The following is a 23014-nucleotide window of genomic DNA, read 5'->3' on the forward strand; positions in this document are numbered from 1 at the left end:
GTATACTATACCCCTTGCAAAACTGTCTTGAATTGGATAGGGATCACCAGCACACCTTTACATGCGTGGACGTTGTGGAGCATCCTAACATTTGAAGAGATAGGCAACAGATGTGGAAAATTTTATTAAGTACGATGGTAAAAATCATTCCTAGGAGAAGTTGGACATGGCAAGTATCTTGGTCGAGGTTGTGAATACCTTCGATATCCCCTATAGGAAGTCTCTTACGTTCGTAGGTGAGAGTTATAGTTTGAGAGTGATCGTGGAGGGGAAGATGGGACATTTTTACGAGTGGGGGAGGAGGGTTGGGTAGAAAAGCAAACAAAGTTTAAAGGAGTTGAGGGGGAGGGGAGAGATGTTACAGGCAAAGAAGCCCCATGTCGTAGGGTTGAGGAGGAGGAGTCGAAAAATCGGGCCATGGGAGAATTGGAAGAAGAAAAGGATGAAGTGGCAAGGGAGAATTTAAAAGACGGACATGTAGCCAAATTGAGAAGAGTTGGACAAGCAGACGTGGCCCACATGGAGAATACAAAAAGCCCAATCGACACAAGCGGCTGCAGATTTTTTAGGGCATTTTTAAGATAGGTAAATTAGGTCCATTAAAGAGGAGAATACAAAAAGACGAAAAAATCCAGGCTTAGAGAAAACACCGGATGAATAGGTTTGGGTGATTGCGAGATTTGAGGGAAGAGAAAAGGTTGGCTCAATCGACAGCGGTGAAATAAAACAGTGCAGAAAGATTAAAACATGCTTCATAAAAGGAACACTGGATACTAAAGAGAAGGGTGAGGCGCAAGCTCAAAGCTTCAACAATGGACAAAATAAGTCCTCCTTAGTCCAAATCGTTCCTAGAACTGAGGTGTAAAGTCAGAAGCTTGGCATTAACAGCGGATGCAAAGTATTGAGGAACACGTAAACCAAAGAGAGGGAGGAAAAAACCATTAACCAGGTGGAACCTTTAACAACAGTAGGAAGAAAGGAGAATATTGAGATTGGCTCGAGAAATTCTAAGGTTGTCGTCAGATTTCGATGCTGCAGTAGAACAGATGCAAGAGTAAAGACGCAGGCAGGATAAGTGCTCAAAGAGAAGAAGAAACTCCAGTAAGGGCAAAGCAAATAGAGATTCCAGAGCACCCGAAACAAGTTGATAATGTTGGTGGCCAGAATGGGGGAGTAAACTCTGATTCGTCACAAGATCATCCTCCTCAGACAATAGCAGGGGAACTCGAGTGTGAGAGTGGTTCGAATGTCGATCTGTCTGCCAGCGAGGTATGTACGAGTAACTCTTTTATTGAGAAAAAACCGAGTAAGTTGCAGAAGGTTCATTTAAAGGGGGACAAAAGGACTAGGAAGTAGACGAGAGGGGTGGAAGAAAAAAGAGGAAGGCCTCGAACAATAACGATTGGGGATACAAGCTAGAAAATGTATATAACAGAAAGAGGAAAGTGTTGAATGCTGAATCAGTTCCAAAGGAAAAAAAAGGGGGGATGAAACATTAATTCAGGAGGAAAATTCAGAAGGAAGAAGGGGGAGGGTGGATGAGGAAAAAAGGAGTGAGGAACAAGGAAGGATGGCAACAATCTCTAAAGGAGAAGCGGAAATTAGCAAGCTAGTGGAGAGGGAGGTGATAGTGGGCAAATCCTTGGGTATGTTCTTCTAGAGAGGGGAAGGCTTCACAAGAAAGGCATTTGAACAATTTGAGAGAGAGAGAGAGGAGGAGGAGGAGGAGGAAAAGAAGAAAAGAGAGGAAAGGAGGGGCAAGGAAAGAGAGTGGTATGAAGAAGGGGGCGAGGAGGAGACGTTGGGTGAGGATATGTGAAGAGTCAATCTCCTAGTTTTGGAAGAAGATTTGGGTAGAGGGGAGAAGCTTGAGGTTGTTAAGCTGAACTAGAGAGGATTGAGGAATAGGATAAGGAGATCGTTGGTGAGATCTTGGTTAGAAGGCTTTTATTCAGAAGTGTTGATCTGTTAGGGGTGGTGTTTCAGTTATATTAAGGTGTTGGTGGCTTTAGTTGGGAATCTCGTCTCATATTGGATCTGGTGACCCAAGTATTTGAATAAAGTGGCAGTCAAGAGTTGGGGGAGATCTAGTGGATTGTACTTGTTTATCAGATTTTTGGTAGTGTTCAGTTTGTTTTTGATGGTTTTTAGCTGCTTTGTATCATCAAGGTGCCTGCTTGTCACCTCTACCTTGTATCTTTTTCCTTTTAATAAAATTTCTTTTTACTCTTCAAAAAGAAACTACACGGAATTTGGCAAAGATAGAGTCCCCAAGTCCAACCGGACACAAAAATAAAGCAATTAAGTGTCCTTCCATATCCTTGAAGACACCCCTATTTCTGAAGGCCCTAGGTTTCTGTTAAAGCAGTTAGTTTATTATGTAATATGGGCCACAAGGGTATTGAGGTCCTTTTACTCTTTATTATTCAATTAGTGTGTTGCCCTATTATATAAGAAAAAGATGGCGCTGCCAGCACAACTTTTGCCTCTCCATTTTCTGTTTCTCTTCTTCTCTTCTCTTCTCTTCTCTTCTCTTCTCTTCTCTCCTCTCTCTTCCTTTCTCTGCTTCTTCCCTCCTTTTTTCTTCTTTTTCTACCCAGAAAACATGGTACCAGAGCAGGTTTTGTGGGCCTGAAGACAGATCGAACCTTGTTTTTCTTCCTCCTTCGCTGTTTTTCTAGATCGATCAAAGGAAAATCAGACGAGACTGATCTGAGAGGTTTTTCTACCTTTTTTCGTTTTTTTTCTTGGCGGTGTGCCAAGATAGAGCTGTTTGCTCGTGGTGACAGAATGCTGTGAAGTTTTTGGGTGGTGTTTTACACCTGTATGGATCGTGTGATCCTTCCTATACCTATATGGGCGATGTTTACTGATCAAGAATGATTGGTGATGACTGCAACAACAGAGGTAAGTCCAGTTTGGTGGCTGTGGTCATTGTGTGACCTTTTTTGAATGATTGATTGTGACTGAAGGACCTATTCCTTTGTACTGTGACATTTGTTTTTTGGTGGATAACCTAGCACTGTGGTTGCACTCCTAGTGGTGTTGGATTGCTGCCAGCTGTGTGAATCTTTTCTGATAAAGTTTTTCAGTGCTGTCCAATACCAGAACCTATATTTGTGTGTTTGAGACATCTGGTCTGTAGTTGGAAGTGTTTTCCAGTTGTCTTTTTCCATGACCTCTGAGGATACAGCCACCTCGGGTATGTCTTCCAGCTATAGTGAACTAGGTGGGAGTGTTGACATGACCTTCCCCATGGCTGTTGTTCCATTAGATGGCCTCAATTATTTGGAGTGGTCGAGAAGAATTAAGCTTTACATTACAGCAAGGGGAAAAATAGGGTACATCAATGGGAGAATTAAAGAACCAAGATCTGGGAGTGCTGAACACAACAAATGGAACCAAGAAAGTAGTATGGTAATGTCGTGGTTACTTGTATCCATGCTCCCACAAGTAAGGAGAAATTTTATGTGGGCCAAGACTGCTGTTCAAATTTGGGAAAAAGCAAAAACAACATATTCAGAACAGAGACACTACGCGAAAATATATCAACTGCAAGCTGCGTCTACTACATGTAAGCGAGGGGAAAGAAGTCTTTCCATATATTACTCGGACCTGATTTCAATTTGGAAGGAGCTGGATCACTACCAAAATATGAATTGGAAATGTGAAGATGATGCCAAAGCCTACAAGACTCTAGTCTCCCAACAAAGGGTGTTTGCTTTTCTACTGGGACTGAACCCTATGTATGAATCTATTAGGGTTCAAATCCTTGGAAGTAAAGACCTCCCTTCAGTCCAAGAAGTTTATGCTTTAGTGCACTCAGAAGAAAGTAGAAAAAATGTGATGAATACTTCTGAGGGGGAGCCAATTGCTTTGATGGCTAGGAGTGGTACTAATGTGAATGGCAACAACCTTTTTAAGAAGGGTGATTCCCAAAAAAGGGTGGAGGATAAGGACAAATTGTGGTGTACTCACTGTCAGCGGCCTAGGCACACTAGAGAGACTTGTTGGAGTCTTCATGGGAAGCCGAAGTGGGCTATGGAGTTGAGCAAAAAATCAACTGATCAAAATAAGAAGCCAATCCAGCAAAGCCAAAAGAAGTATAATACAACAAATGTGGCAACTCAAGAGATTTCATCCCCCACTGTACCTCAGAATCACCCTACTGTTTCTGATCCAAAGGAAGAGATGATCAATTCCTTCTGTGATCATTTGGAACTGTATAGTAGGACACTTCGTCAAATGGACTCGAGTCCTACACAATCTACCTCATTAGCATCTACATGAGGTAACTCTACTACCGCCTTCCATGTGCCATCTCACTCATCTGAGTCACCTTGGATCATTGACTTTGGAGCCTCAAATCACATGATGGGTAAGTCCAATTTGTTTCGGGCATATAACCTCCTCTCTGGGAGAGACAAGGTGAGACTAGTTGATGGGTCCCTCTCTACCATTGCTGGTCAAGGAACCATCTCTCTACCGTTTGGACTCTCTCTCTCTCTAATGTGTTGCATGTTCCTAAGTTACCCATCAATTTACTTTCTATTAGCAATATTACTCATTCCTTAAATTGCTCAGTAACCTTTTTCCCTTCTTATTATGCCTTTCAGGATTTGACCTCCGGGAGGATGATTGGTAGAGGTAATATGGTGGATGGCCTCTACATGTTGGAGAATAAAGCTGGTCGTGTTGCTTCAGAGCCTATGAGTCATTCTAGTAAGAGCCAGACCTATTTATGGCTTAGTCGTCTTGGTCATTTGTCGTTTGAGTCTTTAAAGATTGTGTTTCCAGAGTTATTTTAAGTCTTTGTCAGTAAATGAGTTGCAATGTCAAACGTGTCAGTTGAGTAAACATTGTAGAAACTCTTTTCCAGTGAGAAACAAAAGATCTGATTTTCCTTTTCATATTATCTACTCTGATGTTTGGGGCCTTGTTACACTACCTTCCGAGACGGGGTATAAATACTTTATCACATTGATTGATGATTATTCTCAATACACTTGGGTTTATCCAATGTGATCTAGAGATGAGGTACCACAGATTGTGCAAAATTTTCAACGCACGGTATTTACCCAGTTTCAGACTGAGATCCACACATCTTCCAATCTGACAATGCAAAAGAATATTTCCATAGTGATCTTATAGAATTTTTTGCCTCATGCGGTTATCTTCATCGCAGCTCTTGTGCTAAAACACCTCAACAAAACGGTGTTGTTGAACGAAAGAACCGGCATCTTCGTGAAGTTGCTAGTCGGTTGTTATTGCACATGAATGCTTCTAAACGTTTCTAGATGGAAGTTGTTACATCTGCTGCATACATTATCAACCATATGCCATCTCAGATGTTAGGCTACAAGGCTCCACATCAGTTGTTGTTTCCCAAGGCCCCTTGGTTCTCCATTCCTATGCGTGTTTTTGGTTGTCGATGCTTTGTTCATAACTTGTCCCCTACTCGTGGTAAACTTGACCCCTGTGTTATCCCATGTGTCTTCTTAGGCTATCCTTCCTCTCAAAAGGGCTATCAATGCTTTGATCCAGTTTCTCATAAGTATTATGTTTCCATGGATGTTTCCTTTTTTGAGAATGTTCCTTTTTTCCTATTTCTCCTCGAGGGGAGAATAGGGTGGAGGAAAAACGTGCTCAAGCACAAGTTCAATTCCCTCCTCTTCCTGATCCTCCTCCATTCTATGTCTTCTTCCGCTGTAATAAGGGCCAGCGAAGTTCAACAACTATAGAACAACCTGAAGGTATGCCACCAATACCATTAGACTCACTAGAGGCAGATCTTCCTCACCCAGGTATTCATGTTCCTATTGATATGTCTGATCCTATTGATGTTGATGATTCTGCTATTAATAATTTGGATGTTCCTATTGCTAAGAGAAAGGGTGTTAGATCTTGTATTACTAAGCATCCTATCTCCCATTTTGTTTCCTATGATCATTTTCACCCTCCTTTTGTGCTTTTCTTACCTCCATTGACAGTATTTCAATCCCTAAGAATGTGGCAAAAGCCTTATCTATACCTGAATGGACAGATGCGATGAAGGAAGAAATTGATGCCTTACATAAAAATGGCACTTGAGAGTTGGTAGATCTTCCTAGAAGAAAAGAACCAGTGGGGTGTAAGCGGGTGTTCACAGTTAAACACAGGGCTGATGGTACAATGGAAAGGTACAAGGCTAGATTGGTAGCAAAAGGGTTTACTCAAGTGTATGGTGTGGACTATGCAAAGACTTCTACACCTGTTGCCAAGATGAATTCCATTAGAGTCCTCCTATCTTTGGCGGCTAATTTTGACTGGGACCTTCATCAACTAGACATAAAAAAAAAAGCTTTCTTGAATGGTAATTTAGAAAAAGAAGTGTACATGATTCAGCCCCCAGGCTTTTGTGCAAAAGGTGGTGAGCAGAAGGTATGCAGGTTGAAGAAATCTTTGTATGGGCTAAAACAATCACCGTGAGCCTGGTTTAGCAAGTTTATTTAGTTGTTCAACAAATGGGGTTTAAACAGTGTCAGTCAAACCACATTGTTTGTGAAGAAAGGTGAAGGAAAAATTGCAAAAACAATTGAAAGAGTTCTTAGCCACACAATTTGAGGTGAAAGATCTAGGTCCCTTGCGCTATTTCCTTCGAATTGAAGTTGCCCGCTCCAAAAGGGGGATATTCATCACTCAAAGGAAATATGCTCTTGATCTATTGAAGGACACTGGGAAGTTAGGGGTGAAGCCGATTGATTCACCTATTGATCAAAATCACAAGTTGGGTGATAGTTAGGGAGAACCTATAAAAGATGTAAAGCAATTCCAAAGACTTGTTGGCAAGCTATATTTGTCCATGACCAGACCTGACATTGCTTATGTTGTGAGTGTTCTCAATCAGCATAATCCCAAGACTGAGAGGATTCTTAGATACTTAAAAAAGTTCCCAAGTGCTGGTTTGTCGTTCCAGAAACATGAGAATTTAAAAGTTCAAGTGTACACAGATGCTGACTGGGGGCAGTAGATGACAAGAAGTCTACAAGTGGATATTGCACTTTAGTAGGAGGAAACTTAGTCACATGGAGAAGCAAAAAACAAAATGTAGTGACTAAGTCTAGTGCAGAAGCGGAGCATAGAGCTATATCCCATGGAGTTGCTGAGGTTATGTGGATAAAAAGATTGTTAAGTGAACTGGGACTTACTGTTGATAATCCCATGTCACTTTATTGTGACAATAAGGTTGCTATCAACATTGCAGCCAACCCTGTTCTCCATGATAGAACAAACATATTGAGGTTGACAAGCATTTCATTAGAGAGAAAATCATAAGTGGAGAAGTGTGTACTCCCTATGTTAGCTCTTAAGAACAACTTGCAGATATCTTCACAAAGGACCTTCATCATCTGCGGCACAATAACTTGTGTGACAAGTTGGGCATGATCGACATCTATGTCCCAACTTGAGGGGGAGTGTTAAAACAGTTAGTTTTTTATGTATTATGGGCCGTAGGGGTATTGTGGTCCTTTTACTCTTTATTATTCAATTAGTGTGTTGCCCTATTATATAAGAAAAAGTTGGCACTGCCAACACAACTTTTGCCTCTCCATTTTCTGTTTCTCTCTTCTTCTCTTCTCTTCTCTTCTCTCCTCTATCTTCCTTTCTCTGCTTCTTCCCTCCTTTTTCTTCTTTTTTCTACCCAGAAAACAGTTTCCAAGGCTACTGCCATCAAAGCTTAGTTTTATGAATCCTTCTTCTGGAGCAATCCAGGTTAGAATAGGGTTGACCTTAGCTTTTGAACAATTTTCCACCACTTCCCAATTCCACCAAATATCATCAAAGGTAAACTGGGAGAAAAGATTTTAAGTTTTAGCCCAAAGCATAGCTCTTCCGATGATATATTCCCAAATAACCTCCACCCTTTCTCTATCATTGAAAATCCTGACATTCCTTTCTTCTCAAATGGTCTAAACCAATGCAGCTCTGGCACATCTCCAAAGGACCCTACCCCTTCGCCTAGACCAGCTGAAGCTGAAGGTAGTTGGGTTGAAAAGATCACTGATCTGTAAAGGCACTGACCACCAACACCCAAAAAGTACTAACAACTAAAAACCTTTCCCAAAAGCTTACAACCATCAGACAGGAAAACAAATACGTCGTAACAACTCTCACCATTAACTTTACAAAGAGTAAACCAGTTAGGAGAAAGGCAAAGAGAAGGCGTTCTTTCACCATTAGCTTGATGTCAATTTTACCATAAGTGGATACCAACTTTTCTCTCCCAAACTGTCTTCAATGTTAATTACTTCTCCCATACACTTTTTTTTGAAGAGTAAAATAAACATTCATTAAAGAAAAAGAGATTACATGAGAAAAGTGACAAGAATCACCCAAGAGAAAGCAAACACTAACAAACTTACAACCATGACTCCACAGAACAAGACAAAAGACTTCACACTTTCAGATCAAGCAAACTCCTAACTCAAAAAAACCTAATCAGAAACCATACCCAATCTCCTTACATCTCCTCCTCAAAACCTTCCTCCTACCTGTTAATTTCTTCATCCCACCACTCACCCCTCTTAAACTCCAAATTCTTCAACCTCTCCTCCAACCTCTTTCTCTCTAACACCTCGAAAGCTTTCTTAGAAAACTCCTCACCACTCCAAAAAATTAATCTGAGACTTTTACGTATCTCAACTTATCTCTCAACAATTTCCTAGATAGGGACTCTACTAGACCCCTCCTGCTCCTCAAGACTTCTATCAACCAATCTCACTTCAGAACTAATGGCAAGATCATTTTCTTCTTCCACCTTATTATCTGTACTGCTGAGTGCCCGAGAAACCACCTCCCCATGCTCTTCCAAAGATGATGCTAAAGCCTTCCCCCCTCTTCTTTATAAACCTTTTTAAAATTTTTTGTAGGTCCAGCACCAACCAAACCATGTTTTAACCAAGAGAAAACCTTGGTTATATGGACAATGTTAGGATTCCTAGCCCCACGTTGTTTCTTGGGAGCCTCTTCAACCGGAATTAACTGCGTCTGAACCTGTCGCCTTCCTTCTTCCTAGGTCCACACCAAGCTTTCCTACCACCACCTCCTCAAAGGCAGTTACTGTTTCTGCCACACCTGAAACTTTCTCCAACTCCTCCCTCCTTTCCGAATCCACAAGAAAGCTACAATATTCTCTCATGTCAACATTGTAGAAATGCAAGATGTGAGATATAATAAGAGCATTATTGTACTTACAAATGCCACTTGTAACTCAAATACCAATTAGCCACATTAACAAGAAAGATTAAAATTAGTAGACATAATGAAAAGAAGGATTAATATGACATGCTTACAAGAAACCAAATGGAGTAGCAATAATAATAGATAAGAATATAAAAACTGAAATTGCAAATGTTAAGAGAATTGAAAACAGAATAATTTTAATTAAACTTGTTTTAGGTGAGGAAAATTAAAAATACTCACACATTTAGTGCTTATACACCTCAAGTGAGTTTAGAATTAACCCAAGAAATTCCAAATGAAGAGAAGATTTTTATAAGAGCAGATCTAAATGGGCATGTGGAGTAAAGAAGTATACGATATAACGTAGGGGATTTAGGTTTGGGGAGAGTAATGAAACACAAGATACAATTTTAGAAGTTCCAATAGCTTATAATATGGCAATAATAAAGGCATATATTGGAAAGAATGAACATTTCATAACATTCCAAGGGGAACATAATGTAAAATCACATTGGAGTAGACAGCTAGTAGCAGTCTACATGCATGTTAAAACATTTGGGGATATTTTTACTCCATTACTTTTACCACTATTTTATATTAGACGCCTCTATGCATTTCTTTTCTTGATTTGGTCAACCCCATGATGCCTCTTGGAGTTCATAACATCAGATCTCGATCAATTTGGCATTGTTTGATTGAGTGTATCATTCAGGGCCCATTCGTTTTTTGGATTTTTAGAGGGGGGAAGTTGGCCAATAGGATTTTGGTTCCCATTGACCAAGATACCCATGTTCTTTTTTCAGACTTATGGGGTCCACAGGAAACTTATTTTCCCTAGGTATCACTTACCCGGTAAGTAATACCCATCTCCTAGGTGGGTTAAGTAACTTTTCCACCAAGGGGAAAGTTGCCAACACTTAAATGGAACAAAATTGTCCCTTTTAATAATGGCTTTTATGGCTAAAATTTTCATTGTCTTATTCACCTGGGAAATAAAAGAACATAGGTAAATGCACTTACCTGGGAAGTGTTTCCTGTAACTTTCCGAAAAGCAAACAGGGCCTCAAAGTGCCCTTTTGTTGCTTTTGTCCTTCAATTTATTATCCACATATTGAGATGTCCACTTCAAGCATCACCAATTCACCTAATGGTTGTTCCTTATTTAAATGAAGTACCATTAATAGTTATTGTCTTCTGATAACAAACATATGCCTTGGTGGAACCAATTTTTTGGAGTGATCACAATTAGAAAAGATACATATATGGGAAGGGAAAGCTAGGGAATCTTACAAGGAAGATTCCTGGGCCTGATATGGAAGAATTGGCACAAGAAAATGAGGTCAAGAAAAAAACAGTCATGTCATGATTTTTTAACTCTATGCAACCTCAAACTAGCCAATTTCTTTTATTTCCTGAGAAGCAGCCCAGAATTGGGAAAGAGTAAATTGCACATAAGAACATCACCAAGATTTATCAACTGCACCAAAATACTACTACATATTGAAGGGAGTTAAACCTTCAGGCATACTTTTAAATTTTACAGGGTATGTAGGAGAAGTTGGATTGTTACTAGATTGTTACGTTGTATATCTAAAAAGAAGCCCAGATGTATAAGAAACACAATGAGCAGAACCATTTTTTTGAATTTCTTAACGGACTTAATCCTGAATCTGAGATAACAGGGATGCAGATATTGGGCAGAAGTGAAATCCCTTCTATAAATTAGGTATATTCACTTGTTCATAATGAGGCAAGCAGGAATGTTCTGATGAAACCTCCAGTAAATCAAACAGTACTGGTCTTGTAAGGGGTAGACTGGATACAGACATAAGTAACTGCCCTTAGCCTCAAACCCGCATTCTCACACTTGTCAGCCCAAGATTTTTCCATTGCACCAAGCAATGGCCCCTATAATTTCCAATAGATACATATCAAGAAAATTAAATAAATAAATAAAGACATCACATCACAACTATTAGTAGGGTCATTCCATCCATTTATACCTTTTCTTAATATTATCAATCGGCATATTCCGATTGACTCCAAGCACATCATAAGGGCAATCAACTTCAACTGCCATAATTCTTGTGACCTGTTCGAAACCAATGAAATCAATGGATAAGATAGAAAGCACCCTACAAAACAACCAGAAAAATAAACCAATACTCCCTAATAACCTTACTACTACAATTTAAGCTGTCCTTAATTTCTCAAATACTGACAACTCTACTGCCCAGCCATGATTAAAGGAATTCTAACCTCTTGCTAGTTGCTATCTACCACCTCATTTACCTTTACCATGAATAAAAGAATTGAAGCCATGATAAACCAGCTTCAAGTCACTAGCTTTTATGTTATATATAAGAAATGTTTCCACATGCCCCTGTAGCTATGGAAAATGCTGGGTATGAAATTGATATAAAATCTGGCAGGAAGTCTAGGGTAAATAATTAGACATTTAACATGCCAGCATGAATAGGATCCATGTTAACCACATTTTATGCTCTTTTTGTATCCATTAACCACATTGAGCTTGGTGGAAAACAATTCTTATCGCATTAATCCATAATCCTCATCTACAATATTTACTACAACAATTTCAATGACATCAATTTTCTCACCAGCAACAACCGAAAAGGATAAATATGCATAACAGATTGATTTTTTAACCTCTTCAAAGCGCTCAGCCTCATTTGCTGATTCTGCTTCAACAACAACAGCAGGTGGTGGAGGGCCTATAAATACACTGACATCACCCTCTAGCTCAGCTTCCCTGAGAGGAGAGAAGCAAAATATCAGTGATGACAAAACCCCCAAAGGTTTTGCAAAACCAGAATGATGGCAATAGGGAGAAAGTGTCAACAAATGTCAAATGTGGTTAATTGGGCCAAAAAAACTCTCCCTCTGTTAAAACCCATAATGTAGAATGACTTTGTCTGTGTGGCAACAATAAGGCTCCAACCAATTGGGCGGTTGCTCAAGAAGTGATCTTATTAAAAAGTACCTTAGCACAGCCTCTGCCTCTGTTAATTTGGCTGCTGCAGCTAGTAACTCAGCAGATGGCATTTCAGGACCAATCACCCTACACAAGCCATGAATTATGCATCATAGGAACATAAATAAAAAGAACATATATGCAACTAATGTGAACTTATCAGATAATCCATTCTGCATTTGTGTATAATTCAGACATGAAAATACAGATCAATAGGAAAACCTTAGTAGCCAGGATAATCTGCATGAAGGCTCAGTGGTATATATATATATATATATATATAGAGAGAGAGAGAGAGAGAGAGAGAATATAGAATAGTAATTAAAGAAATTGTATTACTGAGGGGGGAACCCCGGAAAAAAACCCTTGAGAGAGAAAAGGGCAAACTTGTGTAAACCATACACAACATTTACATTAGATTCAATAATTAAAATAGCCTAAGAGCCCCATTATATATATTATGTAAAAATATGACATTTCATATTAAATTTACCTTTTAAACATTTACTTTTCAACTCCAATCATGTACTTAGAGATGGATACTACTTGTGCTAGACTGCTATTAAACAAACAAAAATTAAAAAAAAAAACGTAACAGAATTTAGAATTCAAGCTGAATGAGTTCTGGCTTCGCTGCTTTCACTTCTATAAGCACAGCTCAGAGATCTGAAGCATCCACAGTCGAGAGTTGCCCGCCAGACAACTTTGCAATTCTGTTTAAAATCTCGTATGACCATAGATGATAAGGCAGCCCCAGAATTCTCATCTCAATGCTATCTGTTGGGTTTACAGTCTCATTGCAACTTGGGAACCATCTTTCTACCACTGCCATTCCTTGCTTTGTTACTTCCTGTTACGAAATTATAGGCTGTAAATATATAGTATTAGCCCAATTAGGAATAGCTTGATTATAGGAATTATTCTTTCTTTGATTTACTTCCTATTTTAGTATCTGCAAGGCTGTATGATTTTCTTCCTTTTTTGTATCTGCAAGGCTGTATGATTTTCTTCCTTTTTAGTATCTACAAGGCTGTATATATGTACTATTTTCTCAATAGAAAGAAATCAATTTCTTCCAATTCTTGTTCTATTACATGGTATCAGAGTTGGAGACACCAATTCCGATCTGAAACTAATTTCTGGTTTTCTTCCCTCTGCTGCCCAAATGAGCAGCTTTGAATTCTTTACGTTGCCCAAGTGAGCAGCAGCTGCGATCTCTAGGTCACCCATTCCGAGTGACATCTGCATCTCACCGCCCCTACCAGTGGAAGCGGAATCCCAGATCGGCCTACCCACCTTCACCGGTCTCTTTTCCGACGATCGCCTCAGCCTTGGTGTTACTCATGTGGTGTTTGTTTGCCCATCAGGAAAGTCTTTCTTCTCTGTTATTTTTATACAGTTGATATTTCGGTGCTGCCAGTCGTGGTTTCTTGTTGTTTGGGTGGTGCATCTCCTGCCGATTCTGTTTAAGTGTGTTTTATTGGCTTTGCTGGTTGTTAAAAGTTTATTTTCCTGTGTTTATGGTGGCGGTTGAACAAAAGAACTTGGCTATGCCTAGTGTTATCCCCATTCTGCCTAAAATCACTGAACAAAAACTAAACGGAACTAATTATTTAGACTAGAGTAAGACTGTTCGTTTGTATTTACGGAGTATCTCTAAGGACAACCATCTGACTAAGGACCCTCCTACTGATGAGACCCGCACTGAATGGCTAAGGATTGACGCTCAATTGTTTTTGCAAATCCGCAATTCTATTGAAAATGAGTACGCCGGTCATGTCTCTCACTGTGAGTTTGTAAAAGAACTAATGGAATATTTGGCTTTTCTGTTCTCTGGTAAAGAAAATATTTCCCGTATTTTTTATGTTTGCAAGACATTTTATCGGGCTGAACAACAGGATCAGTCCCTTCAGACCTATTTCATGAATTTTAAACGCACTTATGAGGAATTGAACGCCTTGTTACCTTTCAATACTGATATCAGAGTTCAGCAGACTCAACGTGAACAGATGACTATTACGAGTTTTCCGGCTGGCCTTAATCCTCAATTTGATGGTGCTAAGTCACAGATTCTGTCTAATCCTGAGATTACCTCTTTAAAAGAGGTCTTTACTAGGGTCCTTCGTACAGATACTGGTTCCCATACCTCACCTGTACAACAACCTAGTGCACTTGTCAGTCAGAATAGTGGATCAACTGGCTCGTCTCGTTCTCAGAATAGTAACAGAGCTGGCAGTAATAGTGGTCGGAATGCTGGAACCCAGGCCACAGGGGGAGTAGTTTGCTACTATTGTCATGAACCAGGACACACTAAAAGGACTTGCCAGAAATTGCTAAAGAAAAACCAGAAGTCTTCTGGGTCTCAGTCAGCTCATGTTGTAACTACAAGTGATGCTCCTCATCCATCGTCATATCAGACCATTACAATTTCTACAGATGAGTATGCGAAATTTACCCAGTATCAAGAGGCATTAAAGAACTCCTCTCAATCCATCACTGCCCTTGCTGAGTCAGGTAAAACCAATACATGTCTTCTTTCTTCTTCCTCTCAGTGGGTCATTGATTCTGGTGCAACATATCATATGACAAGTAATCCTAGTCTCTTTTCCACTTTCCAATCACACACTTTTCCTTCTTCAGTCACCTTAGCAGATGGTTCTCTTTCTTCTGTCATTGGTTCTGGCACTATCAATCCCACACCAACACTTTCTTTGTCATCCGTATTGAGTTTACCAAAATTTTCTTTTAATTTGGTATCTGTTAGCAAACTCACTTGTACTCTTAACTGTTGTATCTCATTCTTTCCTGATCATTGTCTGTTTCAGGATCTTATGACGAAGAGGATTATTGGTAAAGGACGAGAATCAGGAGGTCTGTACATTTTGGATACCCAGGAACCTCAGACCATTGCTTGTTCCAGTACTTTATATCCTTTTGAAGCTCATTATCGGTTGGGGCATCCATCTTTACCTTTGTTAAAGAAGTTATCTCCTCAGTTCATGATGTATCTTCTTTAGATTGTGAGTCTTGTCAGTTTGCTAAACATCATCGTCTATCGTCTGTTTCTTGAGTTAATAAAAGGGCTAGTCATGCTTTTGAGTTAGTACATATGTGTCTTCCTAGGATACTCTTGTCTCCAAAAAGGGTACGGGTGTTTTTCTCCTCTCTTGAACAGGTATCTTGTGTCAGCTGATGTTACATTCCATGAACATCTTCCTTTCTTTACTGCTCCATCTACACCTGTGTGTCCACAAGAGGATGATGATCTACTAGTGTATCATGTCACCGGTCCAGACGCTAGTGTTGTTCCAATACCCCCACCACCACCTTCTCAACCAAAACTACCTATTACTCAAGTCTATTCTCGACGACCTAATCCTCCTGTGACAAGTTCGGCACCGGTCTCTTCTTCGTCATCGGATCCAATGCCTAGTGATATTGATCTACCTATTGCTCTTCGAAAAGGTAAACGTCAGTGTACTTATCCAATTTCTTCTTATGTTACCTATGATTGTTTGTTCTCTACTTCTTGTTCGTTTATTGCCTCTCTTGATTCTGTAGGGATTCCCAAAACTGTTCACCAGGCTTTATCCCATCCTAGGTGGCGTGATGCCATGCTTGAGGAAATGAATGCCTTGACTGAGAATGGTACTTGGGATCTGGTCGATTTACCTGATGGTAAGAAAGCGGTTGGATGCAAGTGGGTCTTTGCAATCAAATTTAATTTTGATGGATCAGTGGCTCGCTTGGTGACCAAAGGCTATGCACAGACATATGGAGTGGACTATTCTGATACTTTCTCCCCTGTGGCAAAATTGACTTCAGTTTGATTATTTATTTCTCTGGCAGCTACATATGATTGGCCATTTTACCAACTTGATATTAAAAATGCTTTCCTGCATGGAGTTCTTCAGGAGGAGGTTTATATGGAGCAACCACCTGGGTTTGTTGCTCAAGGGGAGTCTGGGAAAGTTTGTTGTCTTCGAAAATCGTTGTATGGACTAAAACAGAGTCCTCGAGCTTGGTTTGGAAAATTCAGTCAGGCAGTAGAGAGGTTTGGGATGAGGAAGTGCAAATCTGACCATACTGCTTTCTATAAGCAGTCCACATTTGGCATCATTCTACTTGTTGTATATGTAGACGATATTGTTATCACTAGGAGTGACACGAAGGGAATCTCATCCTTAAAATCCTTCTTGCAGAGCTAGTTCAATACTAAAGATTTGGGGCACCTAAAATACTTCTTGGGGATTGAGGTGGCAAGGAGTAAAAGAGGCATTTTCCTGTCTCAGAGGAAGTATGTTTTGGACCTGTTAACAGAAACTGGGAAACTGGGAGTCAAACCATGCAGTACTCCAATGCTTCCTAACCAGCAATTCACAAAGGATGGAGATGCTTTTGATGATCCTGAACGATATAGAGGATTACTTGGAAAGTTGAACTATCTCACAGTGACTCGTCCAGACATTGCTTACTCAGTTAGTATTGTAAGTCAATTTATGTCCTCTCCTACAGTGCATCATTGGAAAGCCTTAGAGCAAATCTTGTGTTACTTAAAAGGAGCTCCTGGACGGGGGATACTGTATTGGAATCATGGTCACAGTAATATTGAGTGTTTTTCTTATGCGGACTGGGCAAGTTCCAAGATTGATCGAAAGTCCACTACTGGCTATTGTGTTTTTGTTGGTGGTAATCTGGTTTCGTGGAAGAGTAAGAAGCAAAATGTGGTGTCGCGATCTGGTGCAGAATCTGAGTATAGAGCAATGGCACAAGCTTCGTGTGAGGTTATGTGGGTTTCTCAACTCTTAACTGAGGTCAGTCTTAAAGTCTCAGTTCCAGCGAAGCTATGGTGCGATAATCAAGCTGCGATTCATATTGCTTCAAATCCAGTTTTTCATGAACGAACTAAACATATTGAGATAGACTGTCATTTCGTTCATGAGAAAATTCAACAAAACTTGATCTCTATAGCATATGTGAAGACTGGAGGGTAGTTAGGAGATATCTTTACAAAAGCTCTTAATGGAGCTCGGATTTCTTATATTTGTAACAAGCTGGGCATGATTGACATCTACGCTCCATCTTGAGGGGGAGTGTTACGAAATTATAGGCTGTAAATATGTAGTATTTGCCCAATTAGGAATAGCTTGATTATAAGAATTATTCTTTCTTTGATTTACTTCCTATTTTAGTATCTACAAGGCTGTATGATTTTCTTCCTTTTTTGTATCTGCAAGGTTGTATGATTTTCTTCCTTTTTAGTATCTACAAGGTTGTATATATGTACTATTTTCTCAATAGAAAGAAATCAATTTCTTCCAATTCTTGTTCTATCACACTTCCGATACAGCTTCAAAATCCGGCCAGTGATTTCTACAAGATACAACAGCCTTCTGCCCATTAATAGGAATAATCTGCAAAATTTCTGATACCTTCAAAATTTGTTGAATCTCTTCACCCATGGTTTTCCAATCTGTAACATCCTTACTCGTGGATAAAACTAATTTGTTCTCCCACTCTGTTTTGGATTTATTGATACACATTCTCATGGACCCTAAACTTGCATCAATCTGAACATCCTTATCCGTATTGATTCCCTTTTTTTCTGTTTCCTTCCAGTCTGTTTCTTCCATCCTCTCTTGAAGTTTCTTCTGACCCTCTTCCTTTCTGATTGGAGAACTTCATCTTCATACACTAACACCAGAAAGTCCTGCATTGCTTGTATTAGTTTACCCCAACCCGAGGCTTCTCTCCCTTCAGGGAAGCAAGTGAACTGTTTTAGACCTTCTCCATAATAATCGTAGATACCCACAAATCTTGCTTTTTTGTTTTCTCTTCTTTCATCAGAATATCTTCTTCCCTCTTCCACAAGACTACACTTCCATTCTATTGTTCTCAAAGTTCTCTTCACTCCCTCCAGGAATCCCTAAAACCAGGAGATTGCTTTCTCTTCAAGAATCAGCAAAGCTTTTCTCAGCTCCACTACCTTCAGGGTAATTCCTCTTCTTGTCCAAATTTCTCCCAAGACAAACGTTTTTGCCTCAATCTTCCAGAGGGGCATGAGTTACCTTATAACCCCTTTGTTAATGTGCATTTTCTCCTGTGGATTCATGTCTTTCTAATTGCTTTTCATTAGTAATAGGTCCAGAAAAGATTACCAAAATATTCCATTGCAACTTCTGAATACTCCAATCCCCAAAGATCCAGAATTTCCCAAACTACAACTATCAAAATTCATCTGGATCATATTTTGCATTGGTGGATGCCAAGTTAACATGGTAGGGCCCCTTGATGATGATGTGTTAGCAACAGAATGCCAACATATGATGATATCATTAGTTGTAATTTGTAAATTGATCAAATATGTGCAGTGATTTAACCAAAGAGCCATTATAGCCCTTGTGATAGTTTATCAACTTCTAAATTAATTTATTGCTGTTTGTATACTAGTAATGGTCTATTAACTATTAAAATGAACAAAAAAACTTTTCAAAAAAATTAATTATTAAAATAAGAAAAAATAAAAGCTTTTCAAACAAGTAGAACCTTAGTTCATTCAAAGAGGATCTTAATAAAAACTTTTCAAACAATTGGGCATGGAGACTCAATTCAGGCTGAGACAATGGCACTCCTACAGGGCCTGAAATTAGCAGAACAATTAAAAGCTAAAGAATTGGAAGTAGAAGGGGACTCACTCTTGGTCATTTCTTGGGCTAAGCAAGTAAATTCAGCTCCACATAAATACAAGTTTGCTTTCAAGGAGATAGGCATTCTTTCTAAGAGTTTTAACTCTACATTTGGGTGGGTTAAAAGGACAGCAAATGGATTAGCAGATACCCTGGCAAAACAGGGGGTCCATAGACCTACTATTTTTTGGGCAAAACTGTAGCTGGCTGCATTACAACAGTAGGATGCTGTTCCATGTAATATGGGACTTTTGTATATTGCTATACCTCTGGAATGCAGAGCAGCTAAAGAACCTGCAACCTGTTTTAATTTTAACAAACAAATAAATTCTTTGCTGATCAAAAAAAAAATTATCTTAGAAATTTTCCACTACAAAAGCAACAATAGTACAACTAATATCTGATTCCTAATCCTAAAATAGAAAGAATTGCTACTAAAATCACAAAACCGATCTCTTTACATAATATGGGCCAAAAAAGTAGGATGAGTCACTATCCCAAACACCTACATTGGCTTCTTATGGGTTTACCTCAAGTGGCCTTTATGGAGGTAAAGGGCCAATCTCATAGGAGTGTGAACACAAGATGTCTAACAACACTCTAGCTACTTAAAGTAATGCAACTATGAGAAGTAAACAAATTGAATGCATCACATGCATGAAACGTTGAGTGCATGAAGCACTTTAATATTATCCACATATGTTTGCTTTCACTTCCAAATTTTCACTTTGGATTAAGGTTTGCATTATTATATATTACCTTTTTTATTTTTGCAAAAATTTACACCTTGCTTCAAAAAGGCATGTACCTCTGACTTCTCGATGGGAAATTTTACTAGGAAGTGGCTAACACATCAATCAGGATCAGTAGATGCTGGAAACCTGCGGATGCAGGGTACATAAAGCTCAATTTTGATGGAAGTAGTAGAGGGAACCCCGGCCCTTTGGGTGTAGGAGGAATTTTCAGGAATGAATTAGGACATGTAGTGGCATTGTATTCAGATCTGATTGGCATTGCCAATTCTTTGAAGGATGAAATTAGGGGTGGCAACGAGCCGAGCTTTTCACGAGCTGCTCAAGCTCGGCTCGGTTTCAGCCGAGCTCGAGCCCAATCTAGTGGCTCGATTAATAAACAAGTCGAGCTCGAGCCTATTAGAGCTTGGCTCGTGAGGCTCATGAGCCGGCTTGAATATATATAATATAAAATAATATATATAATAAAATTTTAGAAAATAATATATATAATAAAAATATTATAATTATTAATGATTATAATTCTTAATTTTTAAATATAAAATAATTTTTTATATATAATTTTTATTTTTATAATAAAATATTTATAAAATATATAATAAATATTTTTATAAAATATAAAACGAGCCGAACCAAGCCAAGCTCGAGCTTATAAACTTTTGACTCGAGCCGAGCTCGAGCTCAAGGTTCTGGATCGAACCAAGCTCGAGCTTGAGCCTGGTACTGTTCGGCTCGGCTCGGCTCGAATCCACCCCTAGATGAAATATTGGCAGTCATCAAATGGGTAATTAGAGCAAATGAGCTGAATGTGCATAAACTGATTGTTGAAGGTGACTCACAATTACTAATCAAGTGACTCACAAACGAAATGAGTTATGGATGTAGAAAAATGTATTAAACGGATAACTAGGGAAATGGATGTTAGAATACAATGGGTGCAAAGAACAGCAAACAGCATGGATGATTCTTTGGCAAAAGAAGGGGTTGGAAGAGAGATCATCTATTTTGGGCTCAGTTGTAAACTCGGTCTTGGAGATAAGCTTTTTTATCTCCAAGTAGTCTCATACTCTTTGTATTTACTGTTACTTTACTTTTATTGAAAGTTACAGTTGCTGAAAAAAGGTTTATGCCTCACCTGTGCCTTGCATCTTAGATGCTGGAAGGCCCTTGTGGTGCAGTGCAACAATTAGCCTCTAGAGTTGTTTCCATCCCTTTTGAGCATTTGTAGAGTTAGTGAAGCATTGATAAACTAGTGCTACAAATTGATCCCACAGAGAGCTGCCTGATCCCTATGCTGAAACTGGAGAATAACCTACCTAGAAATGGTCATGGTAACCTCAAAGTATGGCAATGGGATCCTTCTCAATCGTTCACAATGAAATCATTTTCCAAAGGTTCTATAATGCTGAAGGGCGGGATTTTCCAGGCAAAGGCTGGATCCCCCAAGCTCCCTCAAAAGATTCCTTTTTGGCTTGGAATTTGAACTTAATAAGTGCCTCACCAGAGAAAAACTATTAATCAGAGCATGGGCATCAAGATCCTGGTTGCGTGCTTTATGGAAGGGTGTATATTTACCTATTTTTGCATAGAAATCTCAGCTCACAGCTTTGATCTGACATCCTAGAAATTTTTGGGTTCAGGAAACAGGTGTTTCCTCCAGTCTGTACAGCAGGCTACTAAAGGATGGTACATGATAAAGCTTAGAAAGAAAGGCAGGCTCTTTGCAAGATAGCACCTCCTGCCATAATTTGGGCAATTTGGTCCAAGCAAAACTCCAGGGTATCTGAAAATAAGCAATCTCCTATAGATATGGTCATAAGAAAGACAATAGGCTCAATCTCATCATGGTTTTCCATTGATAAGGATTTTGGTGGAGTCCAAACCTATGAGTATCACTTTTTATTCTTTGCATATGCCATATGACTTTTATATGGTCTTAAAAGAAACAGAAATGTCAGTGGTTCTCCTACGTATAGCATCTCATTGTATAGGACCTATTGTAAACCTGAAATGCTCTCTGAACATATTGTTTGAAATAATGACAGAATTGTTTCAAAACAACAAAAAAAATATCTATTCAGCATGGTAAGTGTTGCACATGTTTCCAAAATTAAACAAAGAAAATAAACAGTACAGAGGTGTTATCACCTTCTTCTTGGAGGAGAGTCATCCTTCAGTAGTGATCGTGAAGACTGTGTATTATCTTGCAATCCAGAATGAGAACTCTGCTGATCTGTCCTTGACGAGATTATAGGCCCAACAACCTCCAAAGTAGGACAAACTGTTGGAGGCAGTAAGAATACTCCTACATTATTCTCTTTAAGGCTTAAGGACAAAAATAGCTTTCTCAAGAGCTTAACCAGGGACCTATTAGAAACTCCCCTGGTATCAACAGCTTGCCCATTATCAATCATTTGTAAAAGCTACAGCAATCAAAAAAAGTATTTCAGTTGAAGTTACCAACAATATGTCCATTACCCAAAAGATGAGTAAGAACTAGTACTTGTAATGCAAAGAAGAAAAGATACTGATGATGTTCTGTAATTCATGATACCTTCTCGTAATGCAAATCCTAGTTTTGCTCATCTAAAACATAAAAAAAAAAAAAATGCAAATCATAGTTTTGTATTCAACATTTGCAACTGGCAGTCAGAGTCACTCTTCCAGTTTCTTGAAGATGTTCTTCTTTGAAACTGTAACTCTAATTCATGGTGACAGTATCAGGAAAGAACTGCCTTTTGACAGAAAATGAAGAAAAAGTTTGTTTTCCCAGCACCAGGAAGTGATAATGATAACAAAGGTTACAATCAAGATCATACTAGTAATGCCAAGTTTAACTTATTTTGAACCTCGCTTCAAACCCTCCAATATCTATCGCTATTTAATAACAACTGACCAAAAATAATGTTATACTGAAATCAAATGGACTAATTAGATTTCAGTTAAATATCTATCCTCAAAATTATATGAAGAGGCAATGAGGTTATGTTAACTGAATTCATCAAGGGTTCAAATAGTACTGCTACTCTCTTTTAACAGAGAAAAAAAAAATCACCCAAGGGTCCAACTCCCAAAATTAGCAATCTTAATGACAAACTTGAACTGAAATATTAAGATACTCTCTAACACTCCTCCAACTCCCAAAATTGAAAAAAAAAAAAAAAAAAAAAAAAAGTTCATTTTTCCTTTTAAAAAAACTGTAATAGACCCAAACCTTCCCGTCCCATACCTTTCAAAACCCTACCTCTTCTATTCCCTATTTCATTTTCTTGTTTAATTTGGCCCCCAAAAAGAAAATTCCTGGCTCCGCCACCGACTGTAAACCAATAAGCATTGTTGGGCATGCCAATAAAAATTAT

The 23014-nt window shown here is 38.9% G+C and overlaps 1 protein-coding gene across 1 annotated transcript in view; it reads right to left on the bottom strand.

Moving 5' to 3' along the window:
* LOC148852516 (DNAJ heat shock N-terminal domain-containing protein) overlaps positions 1-23014 on the bottom strand; it is a 39891-nt gene that overhangs the window by 16159 nt on the left and 718 nt on the right. The window contains exons 2-5 of the mRNA XM_088946480.1: positions 21804-22078; positions 12227-12304; positions 11893-11995; positions 11226-11314 (exon numbers count right to left, since the gene is read on the bottom strand). Of these exons, the coding sequence (XP_088802606.1) occupies positions 11226-11314; positions 11893-11995; positions 12227-12304; positions 21804-22078 (545 nt within the window). The remainder of the gene's footprint in view (positions 1-11225; positions 11315-11892; positions 11996-12226; positions 12305-21803; positions 22079-23014) is intronic.

The sequence above is a fragment of the Nelumbo lutea genome, chromosome 5, assembly GCF_056320005.1.
Source record: "Nelumbo lutea isolate HS-2025 chromosome 5, American lotus-T2T, whole genome shotgun sequence".
Classification (NCBI taxonomy): Eukaryota; Viridiplantae; Streptophyta; class Magnoliopsida; order Proteales; family Nelumbonaceae; genus Nelumbo; species Nelumbo lutea.